The 25,813-nt window shown below is 41.3% G+C and overlaps 2 protein-coding genes across 2 annotated transcripts in view; one reads left to right on the top strand and one right to left on the bottom strand.

The window, feature by feature from the left end:
- Positions 1–384: 384 nt before the first annotated feature.
- prr16 (proline rich 16) lies at positions 385–12,207 on the bottom strand. The gene is made up of 3 exons (XM_075469000.1): positions 11,344–12,207; positions 6,910–7,999; positions 385–2,173 (listed from the first exon to the last, which is right to left on the bottom strand). Exons 1-2 carry the CDS (start codon positions 11,476–11,478, stop codon positions 7,133–7,135), a joined length of 1,002 nt encoding a protein of 333 aa, XP_075325115.1. The 5' UTR covers positions 11,479–12,207; the 3' UTR covers positions 385–2,173; positions 6,910–7,132.
- A 1,391-nt stretch (positions 12,208–13,598) lies between these two features.
- The window catches only part of hsd17b4 (hydroxysteroid (17-beta) dehydrogenase 4), a 28,853-nt gene continuing 16,638 nt past the window's right edge, over positions 13,599–25,813 (top strand). Inside the window, exons 1-12 of the mRNA XM_075467658.1 lie at positions 13,599–13,757; positions 14,269–14,322; positions 14,801–14,908; positions 15,431–15,490; positions 15,618–15,639; positions 15,829–15,875; positions 16,145–16,229; positions 19,027–19,214; positions 20,883–20,974; positions 21,137–21,161; positions 21,301–21,429; positions 25,006–25,118. Coding sequence (XP_075323773.1) covers positions 13,706–13,757; positions 14,269–14,322; positions 14,801–14,908; positions 15,431–15,490; positions 15,618–15,639; positions 15,829–15,875; positions 16,145–16,229; positions 19,027–19,214; positions 20,883–20,974; positions 21,137–21,161; positions 21,301–21,429; positions 25,006–25,118 — 975 coding nt within the window. The 5' untranslated portion in view covers positions 13,599–13,705. The remainder of the gene's footprint in view (positions 13,758–14,268; positions 14,323–14,800; positions 14,909–15,430; positions 15,491–15,617; positions 15,640–15,828; positions 15,876–16,144; positions 16,230–19,026; positions 19,215–20,882; positions 20,975–21,136; positions 21,162–21,300; positions 21,430–25,005; positions 25,119–25,813) is intronic.

Genomic DNA, 25,813 nt, shown 5'->3' with positions numbered 1-25,813 from the left:
TGTTTTAATCTGAAAGACCTGAACAAGCCAGCATGAATTCATTCGAATATGTTCTGCAGACAGTTCACGGCCCAGAGCACAGCCGGCCTGTTATCTCATCACACTAATCTTCAACTAACAGATGCAGCTGCTGATGTCATTGGCTGTAGTTTTCTTTTCTGAGGCATTTGCTCGGACTGCTTTTTCGTTGGCTTTGATTAAGCGTAATGCTCTTGTAGTGGGTTTAATTTCCTGCATGTGGCTCTCAGCTCACCGAGTCATGACACTGTAAAGAGATCAGTCTGCAGGAGCACAGTTTCCAATCGAAGGTACGGACGTAAAAACAACACAGAAATGATTGTTCGCTTTAAAATAATCACATACACCCACACTGAGTGCAAAGTGTTTACTTCTCACAAGTTTTTTCCAAACGGTTTGTGAACACACACAACAGAGTATCACGGACAAAGCTTTCGAGGTGTTCCAATCGTCTTTTGAGCTGGTTCTTTATTGATTGTGTCCAATGAGAACAAAGAGGTGGACTTGTGTGGCGTCTCTCATCCAAAACTGGTGAGAGGCTGCGTGTTCAAAGAGGCTGCTCACCAGCAAACATTCCCCGACCCCTAAATGTCAAGAATGGCCAAAGAATATATTAATTTGCTTTTCTATGTGTTTTAACAATAAACACAATTGTTATCATTATTTTCTAATCACCAATGACTCGTTGCCTGAAGCAACAGGAAATTGTGGAGTTTATACTGACTGCAGTATTAATCTGTTGGACCTCACATGAGGAAATAAGAAAAGAAATATCTCTAAACTCTGTACTAGAGAGCAGAGCACCCGGTGTGTTGGACCCAACAACAGACAGCCTCTCCACACAAATGCATAGAAAAACACAGTGATGACAGGACAAAGTGAAGAGTTAGTCAAGCATTCATTAATCCTCATGCCTCCCCTCTTGATAAAGCACAACTATTATTTGGTTTACGCCGCTTTTCTTCTTTTTCCTCTCACGAAGCGGCCCACTCGACAGTGATAACACAGATGTTTTTTCATCCGCACAAACACTAATCCTTATAGGTAAATAACTTTGTCCTGTGCCCTGCTGAAAAACATGTAACTTTAGGGAATGTTGGCTTTTGTCAAAAAAGAAACAAAGAAAGACAGAGAGAGAGAGAGGGGGTGGGGGGGTGGGGGGGCGACGACTCTCAGTCATCCAACACAATATCAAAAATATCATCTCTTAAAATGTTAAAGTCTCTGTAGAAAAATGCCTGAAATATATTGATATCAAACACGTACATGTAGCTTTGTATACAAATAAAATTTGATGCAAATTATTACTTCATCAGTCATCCCTTAAAGCTGCAACTATGCCACTCTGTCCTCGACTCTCCTCCTGTTACTGTGATATAATCGTGGATGCATGGCACCGGTCGATCGAATAGATGAATGATGAGCATAATGTCTGGACACAGATCAGTGACCACACACCGTCATTCATTTAAAAAAAAAACAACAACATTGGTCTCTACAAAAACACTTTGTGGCTGTGATATGGCACGTATTGACATTGAATATTCTTTTCTCTTTATCTGCAGTTCAGCAGAGCAGCATTTTGCCCAAAGGCAGACCCACTGGGCTCTCCACACACAAAACAATTACAGTTCTTAAAAGGCAAATTCCATCGGTTCAGTGGAGCCATTGATTTCCATCTGAGTATGCACAGAGCAAAAGTCTGTGTAGACATCAATCAAATGCTAGCTGACGTTATTTCAACCCATCTTGCACCAATTAATCTAAACCCGCCTCGTTACTTCTGATAATAGGATTTCAGCCGTTTTCTAATCTTTAATTCAGCCATTTATGTGAACAAACATATTGCCACCACAATACAAGTCATCTTTTTGCTCTTTCATACAGTGACCGCCCTTCTTGTTTTGCCTGTTTTGACAGCAAAGTCGCCCCTGCACAGCTGTGCCTGGAAATAGTATAGTGCTCAGAAGTCATCATAAGTAAGAATCTGTCCATGAGGATATTGTCTCCTGTCGGTTGAGAGCCATTAGCACTTCATGTAAAAGAAGGTGTTTGGGCTCAGCTCTGGCTCCTCCTTCCCTGATCAACAAGGGTCCATCAGCGTAGGAAGCCAGCGTCCCTTCCTCTCACAGCTCAAGTATCTCTACGGGCCGTGCTGAGGAGAAAGAGGAAACACATTAGTGTGAAAATGTGACAGCACAGAGGAGAGCCACTTGATAGTCACAGCACCAACAATTGCTTTTCGTGGTAAAAAATGAAAGATATCGTCTCCCTGACACAAGCACCCCGCAACACAAGCCAACAAAGTTGATAGGACTCAACAGTCTGGCACGTTTTCCTCTCTGGATCAAAAAGCCCCTTTCTGTTGTCAAACGTCAGCAGCCTCACCTCACGTCACTTAAACTGCCGTTTTATCAGCGTCTTTTAAGTCAAGTCTGGAGTAGCTCGATGAGTGTGGAGGACTCCATCTGGGCCTCTGTCCTTCAAAAACCTAATCCAGTTGTTGAGATGTTGTTTGAGTACGGTGCAGCTGATGCCTCTAAATTTTGAAAATCACCAAAGGGGCGGAGGGGTGAAATCCTCAGATTAAGTTTGCTTCACCACCACAAGAAGTTGAACTGAACCATCTTTTTACACACACTGCTGCATGAGCGCCCGTTAATGTTTTTTAATTTTTTTTTGGTATCGATACACCTTCACACACATGCATGTGTCCCTTTAGCATTTCAATTCATGCATATGAGTGCCCGCAGACGTTTCGACAATACACACACTCACACACACACATCCCCACTCGCTTTCCCACATCATGACATTGTCTGAGTCATGGACGGAGGCACCATAACCAGACAGAAATCATTCCGTATGTACACCAGATTTACTTCTGAGGGCTCTGGTGTTTGGGTCTGTAGGTCAGGTCTGTTTTGTGTTCTAATTAACCTTACATACAGTATCTCCATCACTGATATGATGCCGCTGGCATGCCACATCAGAATTATTTGTTTCATTTGCTTTAATGCTTCCTCGTAGCAATTTCATTTTCCGTGATCATAATGAAATGTAGCTTATTAAGGAAAAAAAACAAAGTAAATGATGCATGCAGAACAAGGATGAGCAAACAGACTGTGACAAACTGTGTCTCTTAGCAGACTATCACCACCAACAATCAGGCAGAGATACAACAGCTAATTAATATTCATTGGCAAAATGTGTGCCTCACTCTGACACATTTATTGAGTTTTACTGCGTGGTGTGCGCTTGTCAGGTGAGAAAAAATCCGATGGAGACAATCCATTGCTCTACAGACGGCGGAAACATTGGAACCACACATCAGACTATTGCGTTCTAAGTAAATGAGAGTAACGGGTCTATATTTACTAACTGAACTGTATAAATCAACCATGTCAGATCTGAAAAATTGTCGGAGAAATCATTGAAGCTTCACTTTCACCTGATGAAAACGAGGTGACTCGAGGTAAAATGAGATGGACGTGGGTTCGAACTCTGTAAAACTCAAGCTTTAAAATCCAGGAGCTCCCAGAAATAATAGCTTATATCAGCAGATGCCAAACAGCCGGAAATAAATATTTTTACTCGTATAAGTTTGTTTGTAATCAAAGGTAAGAGGTGAAGCTTGCAGAGGCCGCTGCAGCTCAGCAGGGATAAAATCTCAGGAATTTTTGATTGAACACACTCTACATGTAAAAATGTTGCCCGTGGTGTTCTTTGAACAAAGTGATGTGTTGTTTCTTATTAATAATAGTGACCTCACCCACATGCATATAGAGATGCATGTTCACGAAGAGATTGTTCTGCATGCAGATGCTACTGAGTGGGAGTGAAGCATCAGCAGAGGGGGAAAGGAAGAAAGAGATGAAGAAATGGTGGGAGGGAGCGAGACAGTGAGAGAAACAGAGCTGAGCTACGAACTGGAACGGTGAGCTGTAGGGAGTAGGTCAGTGCAGTTGAGTCAGTCCTGACTCATGATGGAGGCGGCAAAGATCCACCTCCTCCCTGCCCATTACAACTTCATCCTCAAGCCTGGAGCACCGGATCCCTGATTGCCTTGACAAAAAAACGTCGAAGATCTCCTGCACACGTGGTCAGAGGAGCAGTGGTTTCTGTATCACAGGAGCAATTCTATTGTAAGTCATTGATGTACTCAACAGTGTCTGCTGCATCCAAACTTTTTTTCTCACAAGTGCTGGATGTACCAGAGCAAATGTCAACAGACTCTCCTGATCGGCACACGCAGTCTATTTCCATCGCTCATGAGTGGTCAAGGTAATGACATCATATGACCTACTGTAGAAATGCAGCAATAGCCAATGTTCATCTGTATCAGATCACAATACTGTTTTGGCACCGGGAAATAAACGATGTCACACTGGTGAAACAGACTGGTCTGGAAACGATCCCTCCAAATCTAAATGAACTTTTTATTCGTTCAAAGTTCATGCAGCCGTTTGTCTTTAGACAATATTTAACATTTGAAAACTCTGGCTTCTTTTATCAAAATGCGCACACTGCAGCTGAACTGAACAATGCACAAACTATTAAATGCACAAATTTCCACCTTCAATGCTCAGAGGCAATAAGAATAGTTTTATAAGTTGGAAAGGGAATATTTGGGCACCACTGCAGCTGTGTGTGTCAGCACTGAGTTGCAGCTCAGGCAAATCAGCGAAGACGGTCAACAAAATTCAATGACTTTAAAAAAAAAAAGAAAAAGGAAATGAGTAAAGAATACTTCTCTTGAGAAAAGGACACCATGTGCTTAACAAAAGCAGAAGCTCCTGTGTTTATTCCCCACTATTTCCAGGCACTCAACAAAGCCTCGGAGTAAAAGAAAGAAAAAAATTAATGAAAGATGAAAGAAACAAGTGCAGATGCTTTTACGTTTTCAATGTGCTTTCTTAATCATACAATTCCAAGTCCACCGTGTCAATTTCCTCGGATCAATGCACAGTGCATTAACTAGTAGGGAAGTGCCATCGTAGCAAAAGCCCTTATGAGCTGCATCTATTGATGATACTGCCTGCAATCCTTCCTGTTCAGTACCAATGTGTATGTGAGTGCATGCGTGCTGCCTCCAGGCTTATTAGGATCCACTGATACAAGGTAAATAGAGTGAATGTCTTTCACTGAGAAATCATCAAGAGGGCCAGCATGTGTTCACATGGCAGCAAACGCAATGAAGCCAAAACAGCACCGCCCTTAGCCACATCAGTTTCTTTCCTTCTCTATCGTTCTGTGCCTTTTCTCTGCTTCTCTCTGTCTCTCAGCCCCCCCCCCCCCAAACGCCACGACTTCCACTTAGTCTCATTTTTCTCATGGCTGAATATCCACTGATCCCTAATCCAGATGCCGATTTTAGATTGTATGGCCAGCGAGGTCATGCTTTGGATTTAGTCATGTGTGATTTCATAGCTCGTTTTTCTCAGCCTCATCCTTCAAGCTTCTCACACCCACAACCCCGGCACAAACATGTGATATGCATATTAAATGGACCGTTCATGAAATAACTGCCTTCCCCACACACGCACATCTTTATCTTTCTGTACCTTTCCCTCCTTCCTTTGTTACTTTCTCTGCCTGTGCTCTCCTTCTCTGTTTATCAAAAATAATATGTGCAGCAGCAGTTCTGAGCTTTGTCAAGGCTAATGTTGATACAAAGGCTGTTTGAGGCAGCGCTGTTATCTTCTGCAGTCTAATCCAGCTAATTAAGGGCATTGCTGGGAGGAAGGTGCAACTACTCTCCTCTAACTCGGGGGTATGCTGTCTCCCCAAGTCTGCCAAGCTGACGTGTGCCTTTACAAACACCTTTTATGAATACATAACCATACACACACACACACACACACATACATACATGCAGGTAGGATACCTCAACACTTGATTTAAAAATGATTATCTCTGCTCACACACAGAGGAAATGCCAGCTTTATCAAATATGCTTCTATAAAAGCTGATGAAGGGGAGACTACCGACACCGCTACCGCTCATATAGACCAAGATGGTATTAATGCTGATTTATGCTCCTTTGAGAAAATCAAGTGCTGCATGTTTCTGTGCTGGATTATCTCTACTCAGGAGCAGAACTGATTAGCTTAATGCCCATTAAGTCTCATAGATATAATATCACAGATATATGGAGTGTGGGGTTCCACACGAACAATAGTTATATGGTATTTCAACCATTTGAAAAGGAAAATCATAGAAAATCAATTAGAATTTGCCATAAAGACATGCAGCCGCACACATCCAGAAGGCAGTGTGTCATCAAACGCATCTCTCCTCAGTCCATCATGTCGCTCTCCTCTCGTTATCTCTGTGTTCTTTCAGTTCTACAGTCTTTTATGTCAACGGATTGGAAGGTGATGAAGGAGGAGTGAGTATGACCTCCCTTGTGCCAAAGCGTTTATTTCAGCAGGTGCGCTTAAAGATGCAATGACCTCTACCTGTATCCAGTATTAAATAGCTCCGATCTATTGAGACTCCTTAAGAGTTTTCATTCATTCATGGCTATGCGTGTATATGTAGGTGTCAGTTTATGGGAAGATCTTTCAGGCTTTGGATGAAATCTGAGGGAGGCAGATTTTCTTGTTTCATACAGAACGACATGAATAAATCACAATCCCTTCTAAGAAACACCTTCCTGAGTTTGAGACTCGTTAGTGCCGAAATCTTACAGAAAAACAAAGATGTTCCATTTGTATTTTTCAGTTAGCAATCACTGCCTATAGATGCACACATATGCATCCGCAGAGATGTACACACATGAATACAAAGACACTTGCATGAACACAGATTTGCAGATATGCATCAATGCACACATGCAATTTTCTTTCTCCTCCTGACAAACACAATCGCACGTGCACAAACACTCACCGCCTCTTCCTGATCTCTCTGTTTACGTCTCAGCGCCCGTGGCGATGCCTTTTCTCTCCATTCCACTCACTTTATCCTTCCTTTTGTTTTCTGTTTCCCAACACCTCCTCTTTCTGTCTGGATAATCCAAAGTTCAGCTGGAGTAGACAGCTCTCAGAAAATAGAAAACACTATTAATGATTCAAGAATGTTTAAGTTAAGACGTAACGGGGGTTGTTTGCTGTCAAACCGTTGTGGTGGTTGATTTACGTAGGATTGTTTTATGGGGCTTTAGGGAAGGTGTGTGAGGAGGCACGCAAGGTGGAGGAGTGTTTGTTGTTGGTGGGAAACTGTGGCTGATCGGGAGCCCTCCGTTTTCCAACATTAACTCACGAGAAAGAGCATGAGAAGGAGGTGGGGGGGAGTAGGAGCAGCAATGCACAGGGCTGAGCCTTAAGTCACTGAGCTCGGCCTGTAAGTGTAATTCTGTGTCATCAACATCATATTGAAGGTCACAGTCTGGACAGTAGCCGTGATACTGCACTTTCTCACTGAAACGGACGCGCTCTCTCTCACGGGGCTCCCTGCCAGGGGCTTTGGGGCATTTGTTCTTTTCATGGCGGAGGAGTGGCATGGGCCTGGGCAATGTAGGAACAAAACCTGACTCAGGGATCCCACTTTCAGCAGAAATGAAGCACGGAGTGGAGGAGAATAAATCCTTGTTTGGTTTCAGCGGGAAAATCCCACCATTCCTCAAAGACCCATTAGCCTTGGATATATTCCCTGATAAGACTAATGTTGGATGAGGCAGATTCCTAATGTTGTGATCCTCAGCTCTCAGTGGGGTAAGTCTTGGTGGTGGCAGGGGTGGGTGCGGTTTCTTGAGTACAGTCAAGACTGCAGGAGGGTTGACAGGGGCCAGATTGAGGGGCACCTGTGTTTTAAAGATGCAGTCATCGGGGAAGAGTTTCATCTTCTCCAGGCTGGAAGCAGTCGTAGTGGTAGTGGTGGAGCTCGAGCTAGAGTTGAGTGTGTCTGTCTTAGAGCTCTCTGTCAGTCCGTCCTCCTCCAATTGCAGGTCACAAGTCAGGGTGTCAATCTCATGAACAACCTGGTGATAAGCAGAAGAAATGTCACTGTGACAGCTGGGGATCAGGTTATTAAACTTATGCTACAAAGTGGCATGAGAGGATGAAATATCACCCACAACAATCTTTTCTGCAAAAGCTGGCAAGTGGGAGGCTACAGGGCAGGGGATGACACTTTACCCACTTTAGAAACTGATATTTTTTTTATCTTCTTAAGTTCATGAAATGCAAAGAGACACCTTTTGATTTAAGATAATTAAGATTCAAACTTAAAGGACAAGACCGTTTTTTTGACATTGGGCCCTTGATTTCACATTATAACATGATGTTCTACTCACCCCTGCTTGTTGTTGGTAATTTGGAGCTGTTCCGAAGATATTCGAGAGGCGTCTGGCTGCTCTCTTGAGATATTCGGCCATGAAACGGTTTCCTATGGGCAATGTTATACAGGCACAAACTACGCTGTTTATAATTTATTAATTACTGTACACTAGCACTGATAACGTGGAGGTGCGTCGCTTACTTAAAAAAATCCGGGTTACTGTAATTTTGAATTTTTGTCGTAAAGTGGGTGTTACTGACGTCATCGTCGTGCTACTACCACAGACAGCCCACAGACCCACTTTACGACAAAAATTCAAAATTACAGTAACCCGGATTTTTTTAAGTAAGCGACGCACCTCCACGTTATCAGTGCTAGTGTACAGTAATTAATAAATTATAAACAGCATAGTTTGTGCCTGTATAACATTGTCCATAGGAAACCGTTTCATGGCCGAATATCTCAAGAGAGCAGCCAGACGCCTCTCGAATATCTTCGGAACTGCTCCAAATTACCAACAACAAGCAGGGGTGAGTAGAACATCATGTTATAATGTGAAATCAAGGGCCCAATGTCAAAAAAACGGTCTTGTCCTTTAAGATCTCGCAATAAACAACCACACACAAGACAAATTAAAAATCACTACAGTTCATGGGAAGGCCCACCGGCACTGCCAGACTCTCACTGGAATGATACCATGCAACAATCTCATGCACCAGAGGAACTTTAGCAGGACCAAGTACAGGCAAAAGACACAGAAATGACCTTTTTAACATAAAACCATCACCAGAAAAGAGTAAAAAAAAAGGGGCCGACACAAACAAAAAAGGAACGCAACAAAGAAAAAAATGAACAACCAGAAGACTGCCAGTGTGTTGCAAAACCAACACAAAGTAATTAACAGAGCAAATAAATCTGTTAGCTTGAAATGTAATATTATTTATGTATACAGTGCTATGCAGAACACAGTTATAAGGAGCTGTCCAGACTACTAAAGAGTAATATACAGTGTTGTCTTAAACACATTACCTCATGTCCATTGCACTTTGGAAAAGGACACACTTATTCTCCCCAGCATTTATATCTGCAGAGCTCAGACAATAGCCGGAGGCTGGGTGGCTTTTAATTACATATACACTATAGTAAAAAATGTCCAAGGAACTATTAACATAGTGGATTAAATGTAATAATGGTGATAAACTCTTTGGGGAAGTCAATTCTGAAATTGGGTGAAATAATACCTATCCATAATATTCCTTTTGGATGAGAGTTCCTTAGTGACTCTCCTCTCTTGGTGGAGCGTTACTGCTTTGATGAGCCGAATGGAAGTGCTGGGCATTGTATTCATGGCTGTAACTATTAAGGATTCAGAAAGTCTAATTCAGCTTGAGCTGAGAATGTCTAAGATCACAGTTTTATAGTTGAAACTCCTGCAATAACCAAGGAGAAAACCTCGCCCGATGGGAAAAGGTCGTATATCTACCCTTGCAACATTCACAATGACAACAATGACAATGTGCTTATGAAAATGTTTTGAAGTACAGCTAAAAATGCCCAGTCGGCCGCTTTAAATCTCGGCTGCATCCCAGTATTTGAAATGCAAGTCCAAACAGTGGCTCAAAGAGAGGCTGAGAGGGAAGTGATGAATAGAGCGAGAAAGGAAAGAGAGCAAGTGACTGGAGAGAGACATATTGGGCAAGTGCAGGAAAGACAGAGCTAAACTCTCCATGCAGTCTTTAAAAGGATAATTTGTTGGGACACACACAAGAGCTAATACCAGTGTCCCAGTGTGCAGCCCCTGCTGTAGGCCAGGCAGCTTGAACGGCCGTGCCAAGCATCTGGGCAGGGTCCTTGCTCAGAGCCAGGCTTGGCTCCGGCCCCGTCTGTGAGTTCTAACAGATAACTGCATTTCAAATGGATTATGCCCCAAACGCTGGCTTTGATAGTAACACCCCCTTGAGGTATGTGTTTAATGTGTGAGCAGTGTCAGAATTACTGATCCTCTACACAATTTCCTGCGAGGTACGGAAGAAAAGAAAAAAGGAGGGCACATCAGAAAATTATTAAAATAGTCAGATTACAACACCCTCTTGTTCTCAATTGACTCTGATGCCTGCTCTGACGGACTGTTTGCCTCTGAAAAGGACAAAGGAAGTTGTCTCAAGCTCGAGTTGAGTATAGAGAAAGAGAGAGGGGAGCAGGGAGGCAGAAAGAGACAGATGCTGTGTTGGCTACCCATCCATAATGTAGGAAGCAGAGGCTGTATGCAATAAGATTTTATTAGAATGACAGCTTGTCATGTTAGGGTGAAAGGTTTGGCACTGCAGCCTGGATGCAGAGCGTGTAGCAAGTAGAGGAATGTAAACACAAGTAAGACTGCAAGTTAGTTTCAGCTGAGGTGGCTGAATAGGATTCAGTGACTGGTACGAGAGGAAGCACGGATTTGAGGCAAGCAGCGATATGTCTCTAAGAAAATATGCCACAGTGGGACTCGTGAGAACAACTTACTGTAGGAATCTTTAATCTTAATCACCACTCCTGTCTCTGTGTCTGTTGAGTGTTGATCTTCAACAAGGACTCGAGAGAAGAGCCCAAACAAGAGACAAAAAGCGAAAGATTTACGTGGCAGGTATCGGAGGAGCACCACGAGAGTGGTGACAAGTGAAAAGAAAAGACTACGTCGCTAATATTTGGCAGGAGATCATTCCCAGCAAACAACAGCCTGCATTTAGTCATGAGTCAGGGTGAAGAAGCCGTCCTGTCATCTCACACCCCTCACACTCCTGAGCCAAATGTCTTTAAAGTTGGAGATAGTGATCACATACATTGGTGGGCAGGGAGAGGAGCACGGTCTATGTATGCAGGAGTGAGTGAGTGTGTGATATTTCCAGGCCCCAGTGAGGTGGATGTCAGCCTCCCATCTCCTCTCAGACAACAGTGCTTAGGAAGAGCATCCTCAAAGCAAGCCTATAGGGGGAAAAAACAAAACAAGAAAAAACAAAAACAAAGCAGATAGTCTTCACAAAGTGTCCCCTGTTAATTTACCTCTTTGAGCTCTTTGGCAACATCCTTAAGGTCTCCCAGGATGGTTTCCAGATTCTCCACGATTGTCTTGATCTCCTTTTTCACTTGTACTTTGGAGACAACTCCTTCAGCGTCCGCATTTAGTGTCCCTGACATTCTTTAGTTTGTGACACAATCTATTTCGTGCAGGATCTCAAGTCAAATCCTTTGGTCGCCACGATGACACTTTGCCAACGCATTTTCAATTAGTCCTCCGCTCCTTCTACTTTCGCTCCTACATCACGGCCAGGACGGAGCGAAGTGGCGATGGGCAGCATTCTACATCTACCACCAGGCATGCGCAATAGAGCGAAACACCAAAAAATAACGGTTAAATCAAAATATTGTATCATACTGTCTGTGAAGCGGCACCTGCCCACAGGTTTGTGAACCTATGCGGAATCTTTTTCCAACAAAAACAAAAAAATGACGCACCAAGTACATCTTCCACGTCAATGAAAAGCTTAATTTAACATCTGGTGAGAAAAGGACCAACGCGAATATGCGCTAAAAAAATGTGTCAGCTACAGTGGAGAAGAACAGAAAGAAGAACAACTAAGCATCTGTCTAAGCCGTTACACGGTCCGTCGTTGTTGTGACGGTCCATATTCCTCAGGCATCGACAAAATGGTCATTCAGTCCCCCTACTTGTCCAAAATATACGGCTCTGGTGGTGATACCACCGGGTAACGGCATCCCAGAGGCACTTTCCTTTGAAGAACACGCTGACAGATTCATTCCGTCTCCATCGCAGCCTCCTTGGAGAGTCTGAGGAGAGCAGCCAACGTCCGGGCGCAGAGCAACCTCACGCGCGCTCTCTCTCTCTCCCTCCCTCGCGCGCTTTACTCGGATTGCCTCTGACATTGTTAGTTTGTTTTGTTCCCATGTCATGTCCGACAGTTGTTATTATGGCGAGAACGGTGGCATTTACGTTGTTCAAATGACATAATTACACCCCTACGAGCTTGTGATAAATCGAACCCTTTCTACCGACAAATGCATTGGTGGGGTGTTATTAAGTAACTATATCTACGTAACTAAGTAGCTATTTAAAGCTAGGACATCAAATAATCCATTACAATTGAAATTCTTGCATGAAAAATGTAACAAATGACAATGGAAATTCTGTGTTGTCAGTAGAAAAATGTAGTAAAGAATAAAATTGGTTGTAAGTTTGAGCCACTATTTGATGTTTCCGCATAAATACTGTGATATTAAAGTTAGGACTTTGACTCCTCACGTTAACTTTGTTATTTTCTAAACCATTCTTTATTGTAACAGCTTGTATGCACATTGTTTTATTACTATATGTACTATAACTGTTCAAATTCAGCTCGTGGGTGAATATCTTGTAACTAAACTAAACTTGTAACTGGTGGTATATTTCAGATCGTTTGATAAATAATACAAAGCGACGTTTCCCAGATAGAGAAAAAAAATATGGCCCAACCCAAGAAACTACCAAGTTTCAGAGCTGAGGGGGGTATGGCAGAAAATTTACTTAAACTCGTTGAAAGATAAGCTGGAGGCAAAAAAAAAAAAAAAAACGAGCGAAACTATCTATTTTAAAGATCTAGCCAAAAGGGTTGCAGGGCAGGAATTCAATGACCAGTTCAGATGCAACCCAAAACAAAATTTAAAAAGGTTAGAAAAAAAAAAAAGAAACAGAGAACAGAACTGGTAATGTATCCAAACACAAAGTCAAAACCAGGCAGGTGGAAATATGAGCACTGGGGGGAACGTAAAGGTGACTTAAAAGTAAAGGAAGAGAGTTTAAAAACAATACAAAAACCAAACAATTAGCTACAAATGTCATAATTAGGTCGCATTTCATGCAAAACGACAAACACTGAGCAGTTTCAAATTTTGAAATACGTGGTTTTGATTATTGTTTTTCCTTAAACAGTCGTGCAATACCAAATTTCTCACTATGTTTGAATTTTGCGTTTGCTTAAAAAAATGCATCCGGCAAGAGAGAAAAGTACTTACCCATTTACAAGATCAATAAATATGCTTGTCATTGTTATTTTCATCACATACTTGGTCATCCTAAACCTCTTACATGGTGGTAAAAAAAGGAAAGATGGCCAGCTATAAAACGATAATGTTACTGTCATGTCAAGATAATGGGACTCGCAAGGCTGAAAACTCGGGATCAAAGTGCGTACATTAAGCGGCGCAATAAAATCGTGGACTCTGATTGGTCACTGCCGAGAACGTCCCCTTGTAAATGCGGAAGTGGAACTTGTAGGAGTTCACCCTCACTGCTGTCATTTAGTGCTGCTCGTATAACAACTGTGTCAGTGCTGCCCAGAAACAGACAGTTATAGAGTACTTCACCGCTATGTCTTTGTCATTCGAGGGAAAAGTTGTGCTTGTAACTGGCGCTGGAGGAGGTAAAATCGCTGTTTGCAAGGCTGTCAGTTGTATCGACGCTTCTGTAGCTTTTATAACGTTAGCTTCGAATGCTAATTTGCTAGTTGTTGGGTTGTTGTGGGGAAGTATGTGAGAAAAGTTATGAAAGCAGGCAGTCCACGACTCTGCTGTCTTTCTCTGCTGATTATCTGGTTATTTCACTGATTGAACGGCAACACCGGAGATAGAGCTGCAAGTCTCAAAGTTGTCACAGTAAATAATGACATATTTGTTATGAAAAAACATACATATGATTAATGTTCTTTTAATTAGGATACAAATAAATAGAATAGAATGGAATGGAATGGAAAAAAACCCGTAAATTTGATGAACACGGGGAGCAAAGTACACGTATAGCCATGGCTTACAATCGCTCAGATGAAAGTGTGTGAAAGGGCACATGCAACAACACAACAAAGGCTGCAAATGGGGGTGTTTTACTCTGTAAATGTGTGCTTATACTCTTTAATTCTTCCGTCTTTCTTTTTGCAGGCCTTGGCAGAGAATATGCACTGGCTTTTGCTGCAAGAGGAGCCTCAGTAGTTGGTAAATAAACAACAGTAATAATGGATGTTTTGAGAACAAGTATGGACAATATGTTGATTAATGTTAGAGCTCCCATATGAACCCTTGTAACATCTAGTGTAGTTATCTTTTTTTTTTTTTTTTTTTTTAGTCTGACATGAAAGTGGATGATCTTGCCAAAGCTAGTTGCTTTCATATTTCATCAGTCATATAGCCTACTAAGGATTTCTACTGTTGGTTCATATCACTCGCTATATAATACCTCACAAGGTATTTTTTTCATTGTCGAGACCAACAAGACGTTTTTTTATTACACAGTTACTGATGATGGCATAAAGAAATGCCAGCCTTAATGGCTTTTATTTCTGCCCGGACTGAGCTAGCTCTCTGCTCCGACAAGGAATCAGTTTAACTCCAGTCCTTTCTTAAGCTACTCACTTATGGAGGATTGCAGAATTCACCCCATTATTGCTAATCTTTTTTTCTTGTTGCAATAAAGTGAATGACCTTGGGGCTGACACAAAAGGGGGTGGCAAGAGTTCTGCAGCTGCTGATAAGGTTGTGGAAGAGATAAGAGCAAAGGGAGGCAAGGCAGTGGCGAACTATGGTGAGAACTATGGACTACCCTTCTCTTCTCCTTTCTTCCCCCCTCAATCTGTGTTTTTTTTTTTTGCTCCTTGCTTTCCATGTACTGTGTAGTTTATGTAATGGCTAACAGAAAAAAGGTATTGACTTCTCTCAGTTTCTCTTGCTCTCCGATTAAACTGTGTATCTTGTAAAGTTTCTCTCATCTTTATGCTTCTCACACACATTTGTACATGACAGATTCCTTTTTTTTTTTTTGTTATCCACTATGCAGCAAGCAGTTATGATTCACGATCGATAAAGATAGCATGCCACTCATCATCACTCTACAAAGTGGGAAATTGATAGGGGCTATCAAGACTCTGCTGTACATAGTACAAGTTTCCTGTCTACCTCACTCCTTGTCTGCCATATATTCTCTCTCTTTAGAAAGCGAGCACAAGAATCAGCTCTTTCATTTAACCCAAACCAACAAGAACCACACAGTGGGACAGTCCTGTGAATGAAAGAAAGAAAGTACTATTTTCTTTTCATGTCCATACAGATTCTGTGGAAGATGGAGAAAAGCTGATCCAGACAGCCTTGGATACTTTTGGAAGAATAGGTTTGTATTATTTTTGCATGGGAATCCTATAGTCATCAGTGGTGATATTTAGAGTGCATATATTAGATGCCTGTCAGTGACGTCATTACTACAATTAGTTTAATCAGGTAATATTCTTTTCTTCCAGATATTGTTGTAAACAATGCTGGGTGAGTCATTTCACAATAATATTATTCAGAATATTTTTTGCCTTAATTACCTCATCTGCTCTTAGGATGGATTTTCTGTTGCAGTTATCGTATTAATTGGAGCGTGAGCCACGCTAATGACACAAGAAAGCCTTAAGTTTTTTCTCACACTGAAAACACTGAAACTCTTTCATGCTCTTCTTTGCCTAGGATACTTCGTGACCGATCATTTGCCAGGACCAGTGATTTGGACTGGGGTAATTTTATGATCTTTGATCTTTACATTCACTTCAGTCTCATCAGCTCATACTATAAAGGGGGATCTCATAACACCACCTTATTTCCTTTTGTTTGTCTAACCACCATACTTATTTTATCTATAAAAAGACTTATTTTATCTATAAAAAGCAATTGTCTCTGTTGGAGGTTTAAAAATATACTTTTGGTTACTTCTGAGATCCACACGGCACGACACAAGTGTGCAATGTTATGTTTACTGTGACATTTCTCCCACTCTGCATTTCAGACCTCATTCAAAGAATTCACCTGAGAGGCTCTTTCTTGGTGACGCGAGCTGCCTGGAACCATATGAAAAACCAAAAGTTTGGCAGGTAAGGAGCACAGCCAGCAACAATCGTTCATGTGGAGTAACCGCTCTGTCGCCCTGTTAAAATATTGGGATTCTTTTTTTTTTAGCTCTTACAAAGTTGCAGTGTTCTCGCCAGCCTCACTCTGTGTTACAAACTATCAGTGCTACATACAACTTTCAGGTCCCTCCCCCTCTGTGGACGAGGTTGATCACGTGAGTTCACACCAGTGTGCGCGCACACAAGCTGGGGCAGACTCACGCTCAGCATGGAAGACGTGGTTGGTGACTGTTCTGCTCAGATAATAGATAAATAATAAACCTAACGTGATTGGTTAAAAACAGCCGGGAGCGCTCGATTTTTGCAAGCACGATTACAGGCTTCAGAGGGAGCTACAGATTTCGGGATTTTTCCTAAACAGCCTATTTAATATTCTCCTTTCAGAATCCAATGACAGTTCAAGCTAATATGACTAAAAAAAAGTTGCCGACCGCAGCTTTAAGAAAGAGTGTCGTTTTGTTTTTTTCCTCTTTGTTTTCTCAAATTTGAAAATAAATATCAGCTTGCCAAGAAAAAAAAAGTGTGCAAAACATATTTAAAATATCATGGATAAATGTAAAATAGTATTTGTAAAATGAAGTCAAAATAACGAGAAGATTGAAGTTGAAATAAAGTCTAAAGTCTAAAATTACCCAACATTTTACGATTACAGTTGAGATTAAATCAAGCCAGCACTGGTGCATTGACCTGAGATATGTGAACAAAATGACCTGGTGACTCTGTACTTCAGAATAGGTTTTTAGTAATCGGGTGATTCTTTGTATTTTAGTGCATAAACACTGCATGCTAAAAAGTAGAAAGAAATTCAGTTTGTTGTGTATGAGAACCCACAGAAACCTGAAAGACGTGGTGGCATTCCAGCAAGCTGGAAACGTTGATAATGGATGAATGAATATGCTGCATCTCAGTTGATCAAATTGTTTGTTCCTGTAGTTGTAAAGCTCAGGCGGCCACAACATGCTTTGACGTTTGAATAGTTGCGATAAGCTGAAGCCAAGTAGCATTGCTATCAATTGTTTCCGTGGTGGATTTGGTTGCTGTGTTGTGTGATACGGTCGCCTAACAAATGCACCACTTCTCAAACTCACTTCCACATCCTGTGACTGTACATATTTGGGCAGATGGCATGCAGTCACCCTAAAGTTTGAATTCATTTTTGACATTGCGTCTCTGTTTTGGAAATGGGGGAAAAAAAAAAAACCTTCAGTGACCCCAATACGTCTTTGCATTATTCCTAGACTTTGATTAAGATTATATAAGTATGCAATAAAATTCTGTGAGGGACTGAGAACAAATTCAGATGTTGGCTGAACAACTAAAGATACATACATACTGAGGTAATAATTATTACATTATGAACATTATCAACACATTCTGACTCGGGCGGTTACTTGATTTCACTCAGTTTATCAAGCAACACTGGCTACACGGTTTGAAATATTGGCATATGACACTGCAGACAGACATGTAATGCACAGTGGGCTATTTATTTAACCTCGGTTTACAACCAGGTCTTTCTTTCATGCTGATGCAAATCACAGCGGCTGCTTTCTGGAACTCAACAATCATTGATGTTGTTCTTAATTATCCCCGTTCTTCTCCCCGACAGGTGAAAATGTACCCTGCAATGAGAGCCCTGTTTAGATATGCGTGTTTTGTGTGATAATTAGCATGGGAAGGTCTCACGACCTGCTTTGCTCCCTTGATAATGTAGGTAATAGTTGCCCTTCATAAAAGCACACAAGCTGCTGCAGAAAGAAACAAGTTACATTTCGTAACAACTCGCCTGTAGCTCGACAGTCGCTCATTACTGGGAAGAAAACCCTTGAAAATAACAGTGTTGGCTTTAAATAAACATTTTGATATAGATATAGATATAGTCTTAAATTCTTTATAGAAACAAAGAGGATAATCATTTCACCTTTTTTTTTAGTGCATTGCTCAGGCGCAGTCCTGAAATTCAATCTTTGTGGGCAGTCACCCCAAAGAAAAATTTATGGTGCATTCAAAGGAAAACCCATTGCTGAAAGAAATGAGAAAGAAGAAATGTCAATGACCCGACTCCCCTGTTCTCACTATATGAGAGCACGGAGGAGCAAACGCATTGAACATATTTGTCTTCTAAAGCAAAGTTTTATTGAGATGTTCCGTTTAAAAAAAAAAAAAAAAAAAGACTTCAAAGATATGTGTCGTAACACTAGATGGTTTGAACATTTCCTTCAGTAAATGTCTCCGTGACTTTTATCAAACAAAAGTAATTGATGTGAAAATACTTGCCATTCTCCTGGTATTTCTATTGTTGTGCGACGTATGAGCGCTTGCTTTGATATGGATCGCTGCTTTCTTAAGACCAGTGAGACGGCGTGTTGCAGATGTGTCTCCTGCAGTTAATGTGGCATTGAGGCTTAACCTCATTACTTCTGCTCGACTGAGGTGAACTCTCTTCGTGAGAATGTGTACATGAGTGCCAGACCGTGGCGTTGATGTGCAAACGGGTTTTTATTTCTACGGTCGATCAAGTAAATAAGATGTGTTTGTCGTTGTGTACCTATGGTAAAGGAGATATCTGTCAATGTGTTCTCATTATATGGCTAAATGCTTATAATGAGTTTATGCGTGCATCAGACGTGTGTATTCTTTGCGCAATTGTGTGTGGGCCATCACAGACTCCTATTACTCCATAGCAATGCTTGTCACCTTGCATTAACGCTGACCTGTTGCCTCTGGGTTTTTTTTGTTTTGTTTTTTTTTTTGTGGTCAGAATCATCATGACTGCCTCAGCTGCAGGCATCTACGGTAACTTCGGCCAGGCCAACTACAGCGCTGCCAAGCTGGGCATGCTGGGGCTTGCTAACACCTTGGCAATTGAAGGACGCAAGTACAACATTTACTGCAACACTATTGCCCCTGTTGCTGGGTCACGCCTCACAGAGACTGTCATGCCACCAGGTAAGCATTAAACACAACATATTATTGCAGAGAGTTGGTCTGTATAATGCACACTGTGGTGTTCTGTTCGCTATGTTGGTGCTCATTTATTCATAAAAACAGTCATTATTTGGTCAGGCCAAAATAGTCAAGCGGATCTTTACCACAGCTTTTCTTAATCCCCCCCCCAAACAGCTGCAAGATGTAATGCCAGCTTAATGTAAATTCATGAAATTTGAGGCAACAGCACTCGCATTTGACATGCGAATGTTCATCTAATTTTCAGGAGGTTTGTTTTCCTCACTGTGTCAACAACCATGATGAAATCTTGCACCCTCTGAGTGCTTTAAAAGTTTTAATTTGCCAGCCCCCTTATTGAAGCAGGCAGCTCCGGCTCTTTGTTTCCCCGGCCTTTACGGCTGCACTCGCACACATACATGGAAATATTAAGTACGCCAATGAAATACTTACATTTTTGATGCTAAAAAAAGAAAGTGAAACATTGGGACACCCACAGGGATCGCTTTAAGATGAAGCTCAAATCAACTACATATGGGGTACTGTATGTTACATGTGATGCATCCAACAAAAACTTGATATAATTCATCAGTGAGTCACTGTTTTATTCTCATGAGCCCGTAAAGACTGGGACAGCCACCAAAAGCAGTGTTTGTCTGCACCTTGTGGGTATATTTTTGCATGCTCTATGACTTCCGCTCTGTTGAAGAGTATTAAGTGACCAAGTAGAGGCACGGTTTTGTTGCCCTGCCGTGCTGGTCTCCAGCAGCATCTGTCACTCTGTGCTGTGCCAACTGTCACAGGATGGCCTCGGTAAATGACTTGGTTCCATATGTTGGTTTTTACTGACTCAGATTTTTCTAAAAGACAAACAACAGAACTCATGGTGCTAAAAAACGACAAGGCCAGCAGAGCAGAATGGCTTCTGTGTTACAACAGGCTCACAGATATTTTCAGTGCACATTTGGCATCTCGATTTGAATATTGAATTGTTTTTTTTTATTTTTGTTTGGAGGGAATTAAAAGCTTTTGTGAGGATAAATTTCTTACATCATTACAACATGTTTAGAAATCTGTTAGAAATAAAGCATTTGTACTCACTTGTGGCTCCTCTTATTTGTTATCAGATTTAAAAGATATTAATCCTAAAATACCCTAAATATCCTAAAAGATTCTTTTTTGTTTATCAACATAATTTGCACTACTTTTATACCTCATGCTTTTAATAGTTTGCGATCAGATGGAATAAGCATACGGGGCAGATGTTTGGTCTTACTGAGTAATCATATGACTGCGAGGCGATAAGATATACCTTTGATTCGTGTCATGTTCATCAATTATGTAAATATTGTGAGTTTAGGTGATAGAGGTACTGCACACAGAAAATCCAAATGTTTTTTCTCCTACAAATCATGTTTAAATGGATTTTTAGAATAAATATTCTAAGAATAAGAATAATTGTCTTGTCTGTTAGCTAGACACAAATGCTTGAACTCAGATCTTGTTCCCTCAGTATTTTCAACATGAGCAAATGGCGCAAACATGTTGTCATTTTAATAATAAGCCAACACAGCCAAGCCTTCCTTTGCCTGTTTGTACTGTTGTAGGAGAGGCAGTACAGTAAAAAGCAGCTCTACTCGACTGTATATATGTATGTTTTGTTTTATTTAGATCTTGTGGCATCATTGAAGCCTGAGTATGTTGCTCCTTTGGTCCTCTGGCTCTGTCATGAACAATGTCAAGAAAATGGTGGACTATTTGAGGTATTCAGGAAAGTAACACCTTTCTTCTGGTCTCAATCCAACTGTACTGCTCAAGCTTTGTGTCATTTTTTTTAAATGTTAATGTACTCATAACACAAGGCAATAAGGCAATCTTTACTATCAGTGTGTTTGTTCATCTTCTTATGTTTCATCTCTTCTCAGGCTGGTGCAGGCTGGATTGGTAAATGTGAGTAATGTGTAGTTTTCCTGAGGAAATGTCCGCTTTCATTTGTGATATTCCCTACCCCCTGGTTCTCCTGTACTGTATGTGTGGGATTTTCACCGTGCAGTGACCCTCTGTCATTTATGTTTGGCTATGTGCGCAGTGCGCTGGGAGCGTTCTCAGGGCCGGACTGTGAGACAAAAGAATAACCCTGTGACTCCTGAGGCCGTGCGGGACCAGTGGGATAGAATCTGTGATTTTACAAATGCCACCAAGCCCGCTAATGTGCAAGGTCAGTATTGTGTTGAGCCCGATATGAACTCACACTCTCTAAAACCAGCAAAAAAAACCCTTTATGGGTTTATCGAAAGAATACACCCTTACACAAGGGTGTCCCGATGGCGTCTCAAGGTTTTTGAATTCACAAAAATGTAAACCACAGTTGATTTCATGCCATTTGTGTCGAATGGTTATTTCTTTATTGCTAACATAACCATACAACTCCTGCCTAGAGATTAAATATTACTAAAACCGTTTTCATGCAGATGACACTTTCACACTTGTTTGACTCATTCCCTGTTGAGTCAGAATGATTCAGATTACAGATGATTGCATGACTACGCTGTTTGCCTCTTGGCCCTTTAGTGCATCAGCACTTGCGCGCTATAAACCAAGAATTACCTTTTATGTTTAAAGAGAGGGTTTTTCGCCGTGGAGCTAAACTTTTTTTACCGTACTTGTGTCCTGCCGTTTGCTAACCCAACAAACTGGGTCAAGTGAAGAAAGTGCGCGTGTGTGTAAAGTTGGATTATATAGGGTATCTTAAGTTTTTATCATTGAATGCAGTTTTCTCAAAAGAAGCTATAAAGCTGCTAATAGTGTTGAGTCAGACTTAACCAAAAAAAGAAATGATGATGGTGAAATTCCTGCTGCAGACAGTCATGTCTGATATTAAATGGCTTTTGGTCCAATTGCAGGTGGCAAACATTCTTGTGAGCAGGTTCAGCTGTGATTGATTTTCAGCACTTCAGCTCATTATAGCTGAACATCAACGTCGGTAAACACCTAAATGGACATTTGAAAAAGAAACAAATGTCATGCCGTGCAATTAGACGATCAAACCATAAAAGCATGATATGAAAAAACTATACCAGGAGAGAAAAAGGAACAACAACAACAACAAAAAGATTTGCAGCATTACATAAAAATGCAAAAGGTAACAATAAGAATAAAAAATTAGAGCAAAATATAATCAGACTTGTTTCAGCTCTACTTGTATTGAATGCCAATGGGAGGTTTCTGAAGTCTGAGCTCTTCTTATATGAGTAGGAAACTCCATGCTCCAGATATGAGGAGCGGCCATCTCAAAACAATCACTTGTATTGTGCCCAGGTGCTCAAGTGACCACGGTGCTATAAAAGGAGTCTGACTGGGATGGATAGTTACCTTATTGTTCCCATGGGGGAAATTGGACTTTAAACTCCACAATGCTTTACCTGTTGAGTCCTGATGAAGACTCTTGATGCAAACCCTCTGTTTGGGAGGCAGGAGCCAGCCCACCCAGGAACCAAATATAAAGGATAAGAAAAAAATAGAGAGGTAATCAAACGATAAATAACTTTTTAAAGTCTGTTGGAAAAATATGGGCCTTATAGCATGTCAACAAGACTCTAGCCCCAGGTTGTATCACTTTAATGCTGTTATGACAAAAACAAATATGGGTGAAATATTGCACACATAAGCAGCTGTGCTTAACGTTAGCTTCTAAAAGCTTAAACAAAACACAGTGGAATGGAGTGACAGTGCAGCCCATAGTTCATGGAGCTGAGATGTGACGGAGGAATTACGACTTATTCTCAGTGGTGTTATGAGCCAGCCGGCAGCCATTCTTTTTCTTCGGTGCCTGTTATAACAACTGGGGCCAGTTTAATACATGAATTGTGACAAGGTTGTACCTAAAAGAGGGACGGTAACCTACCAGCTGTCCATGGTCAAACTGCAGACATGGGAAATGTAGGTATCTGAGAGTAAAATAGCCAGTCAGGTATTTATCTTTCTTTGGTTAAAGGCCTGAGCTCTGTTCACTGTATGCTGTTCAGTCTGTTCACTGTAAGCTCCATCATACTGTGATAACATAGTCCTAGGCTTATTAAGTGCTCCAGATCTCAAGAGAGGCCGACCCTAGGGAGGACAGGGGCAGAGTGGAGTTGAGAGGGTCAATCCTCATCCCTCAAAAATTATTTGCTTGAGTAGAACTGTAAATGAATGGAAGATAAAGTTTGCTGTGCTGTCTCTGTGTTATTTTCACCAACGCATGCCTCAGACATTCAGTTAAGACCTCAGGAAATTATGTCAGCTTGTGAAAAAAGGACACATGTCTCTTTATGACCAACTGTAATAACATTAATTTCTTCAAAAATACAGATTTTTGTTTTGTTTGTTTTAAATAGTCGTATAAAAAAATCTGTTTCTGAAATGTATTCTGGACTTATTCATTCTTATGTTTCATGCTGCAACAATCTCACAGCTTTATGCGTCACTAGCCTTTCTAGCGTGGAGCCACCTTTTGAGAGCTCAACCAGAAATCCCATTTGGAATGGGGCGAATCAAGCCCGACCATTCATTGCGGCCGCTACTATCAGCTCACCTCTAATTATTACGGTGAGTTTGTTAACAACAAAGGGCAAGAACAAGGCGGTGTTGGAGATCAACGAAATGTGGTTTGGGAAAAAGAAGCCAAAGTAAATATGATGTTGAGCGTGAACAAGGGTTGCAGTGTTCCCAGAAGGTCTGATGCAAACAAGAGGGTGGCAAATGTTGATTATTCTCTCTCTCTCTGCCTCCTCCACCCTCTTTGCATTTTCAAATGTAAGTTGAAGGGAGGGTGGCGGCATTAATGTTAACTGAGCGGGGGTGGTCCCACAGGGCTCCAGCTAGTCTCATTAGCATGACTTTGTTGTGCCTCTTCATTTGTAGCTTCTTACAGAGACTTGTTGCTGCCTGTGTTTGGTAACTGCCTGCTGCCAAGTGACGGTAATGAGTGGCTGCGATCTTCCCTGTCTGACTCGGCTTCTTTTCCTCTGTTGTCTCAGCTGGCTTTCTTTGTTCATGTTGTCTGAATCTGCATTGATATTCAGATCTTCAGTTTATGGAATGAATATATTTATGGTCTAATTCTTTTTTTTCTAATAAAACGGCTCAAAGTGACAAGTGAAAGTATTATGGGTGAGAGCAATTGATGCTTGAGTCGAGAATCAGTTGGATTTACTTTGAATGCGCTGGCATCTTACATTTGTTCATTTAAAAGCTGCATCTGGATTCATACCTGAAATTCATTTTGTGTCAACATCTCTTTTGATGTTATTTCCCTTTGTTTGAATCCCTAAATTCATTCCTTTTAAAGTGCAGGTTTCTGGTGATTTTTACCATCATGGATTATTATTTTTCACTGTGGACCTCACACATGAATAAAGTGGGACTCCAAATTTGTTACGATAACTTTAGATACACTTCCCCATATTTAAAAAAAAAAAACCCAACATTTTAATCTCTTGTTAGAATTTTATTTATTCAGTTCTGTTTTCACAAAAGGGGCCATTAAAACGGTGTGATCGGGTACAAAATTTGTAGTAGATCCCTGCCAGCCAATGTCAGTTGGATGATTATAATTATGATCATTTTAGCCGGCCAAGAGAACGCTAAACTGCCAAAGTAAAATTGCGTACAGAATGAAGGATGAACTGTCAGTAAGAAGTATCCCGTAATAACGTCCTCATTGCAGCATGGTCCATTCCTGGGGTGTAATAGAATAATTTTCATCTGTCACCTCGTGTGCTGGTATTCATTTCCTCCTCTCACCTTTGTGCAGAGTCTCTGCAGTCAGTGGTGAGTGTGCTGTCTCAAGTGGAGTCGGAGAGTGAAGCCGGTGCGATTCCAACAGCAGCTGCAGCCTCTGTGGCGCCAGGAGCAGGGATTGATCCCGTGAGTAGAGACACAGCTTTTGCTGCTTCTTACTTTGACAGTAAAGGCTGTTTGCGGGTCTTGAAAAGTGTTGGAAAAAAATAAAAATCATTCCATTTTGTTCCCTCATTGTTTTCTTCTGTAGCCTGCTGTACACATTACTGTCCAGTTCTGGCTTATGGGAAAACATCTGCTTTTCTTTTAGCTGTTATCCACGAGGCTGATGACGGACATGGGTCCGAGCACACGGGTCAATTCAGTTGTTTTGTCCATCAATCGTCCATCCATCTTTTGACTGTAAACCATGTGTGGAAACAGCTAACCTGTGTAAAATGTGTGGTTTATGCAAACCGTGGCGCCCGCTGAAGTTGACCATCACAATAGCTGGTGCTCGGGGTCCTCCGGTGTCAATTTGACTCGTTTTGCAGCTCATTGATCTTTTTTTTTTTTTTTAAACTGACGCACACTGCATAAGGGGCGCTTTTGAGAATCAGCAAGAGCTGAGAGTTTAGGAGCAACATCTCCTATTTAGGAGGAAAACTGCTGTATCTGAGGCGCCGGCATAAACAATAATGCCGTTGTGTTGATGTCGCAATTTGCTCGCAAAATGAGCAACGCGGTGAGCCTAATTGGAGCTTTATTTATCCTCCGTCTTCAATATTCTGTCGTCCTTTTTCGTCAAAGACAGACAAAGTGGAATATTGATTAAAAAGCAA

This window comes from Odontesthes bonariensis, chromosome 6, assembly GCF_027942865.1.
Source record: "Odontesthes bonariensis isolate fOdoBon6 chromosome 6, fOdoBon6.hap1, whole genome shotgun sequence".
NCBI lineage: Eukaryota > Metazoa > Chordata > Actinopteri > Atheriniformes > Atherinopsidae > Odontesthes > Odontesthes bonariensis.
This window is presented reverse-complemented; position numbering and strand designations above follow the sequence as displayed.

Excerpts from the sequence above, each read along its gene's own strand:
- prr16 (XM_075469000.1), bottom strand. The coding sequence starts at position 11,478 with ATGTCAGGGACACTAAATGCGGACGCTGAAGGAGTTGTCTCCAAAGTA. Across the intron at positions 8,000-11,343 it reads TTGCCAAAGAGCTCAAAGAG|GTTGTTCATGAGATTGACAC; the intron begins GTAAATTAACAG and ends GCTTATCACCAG.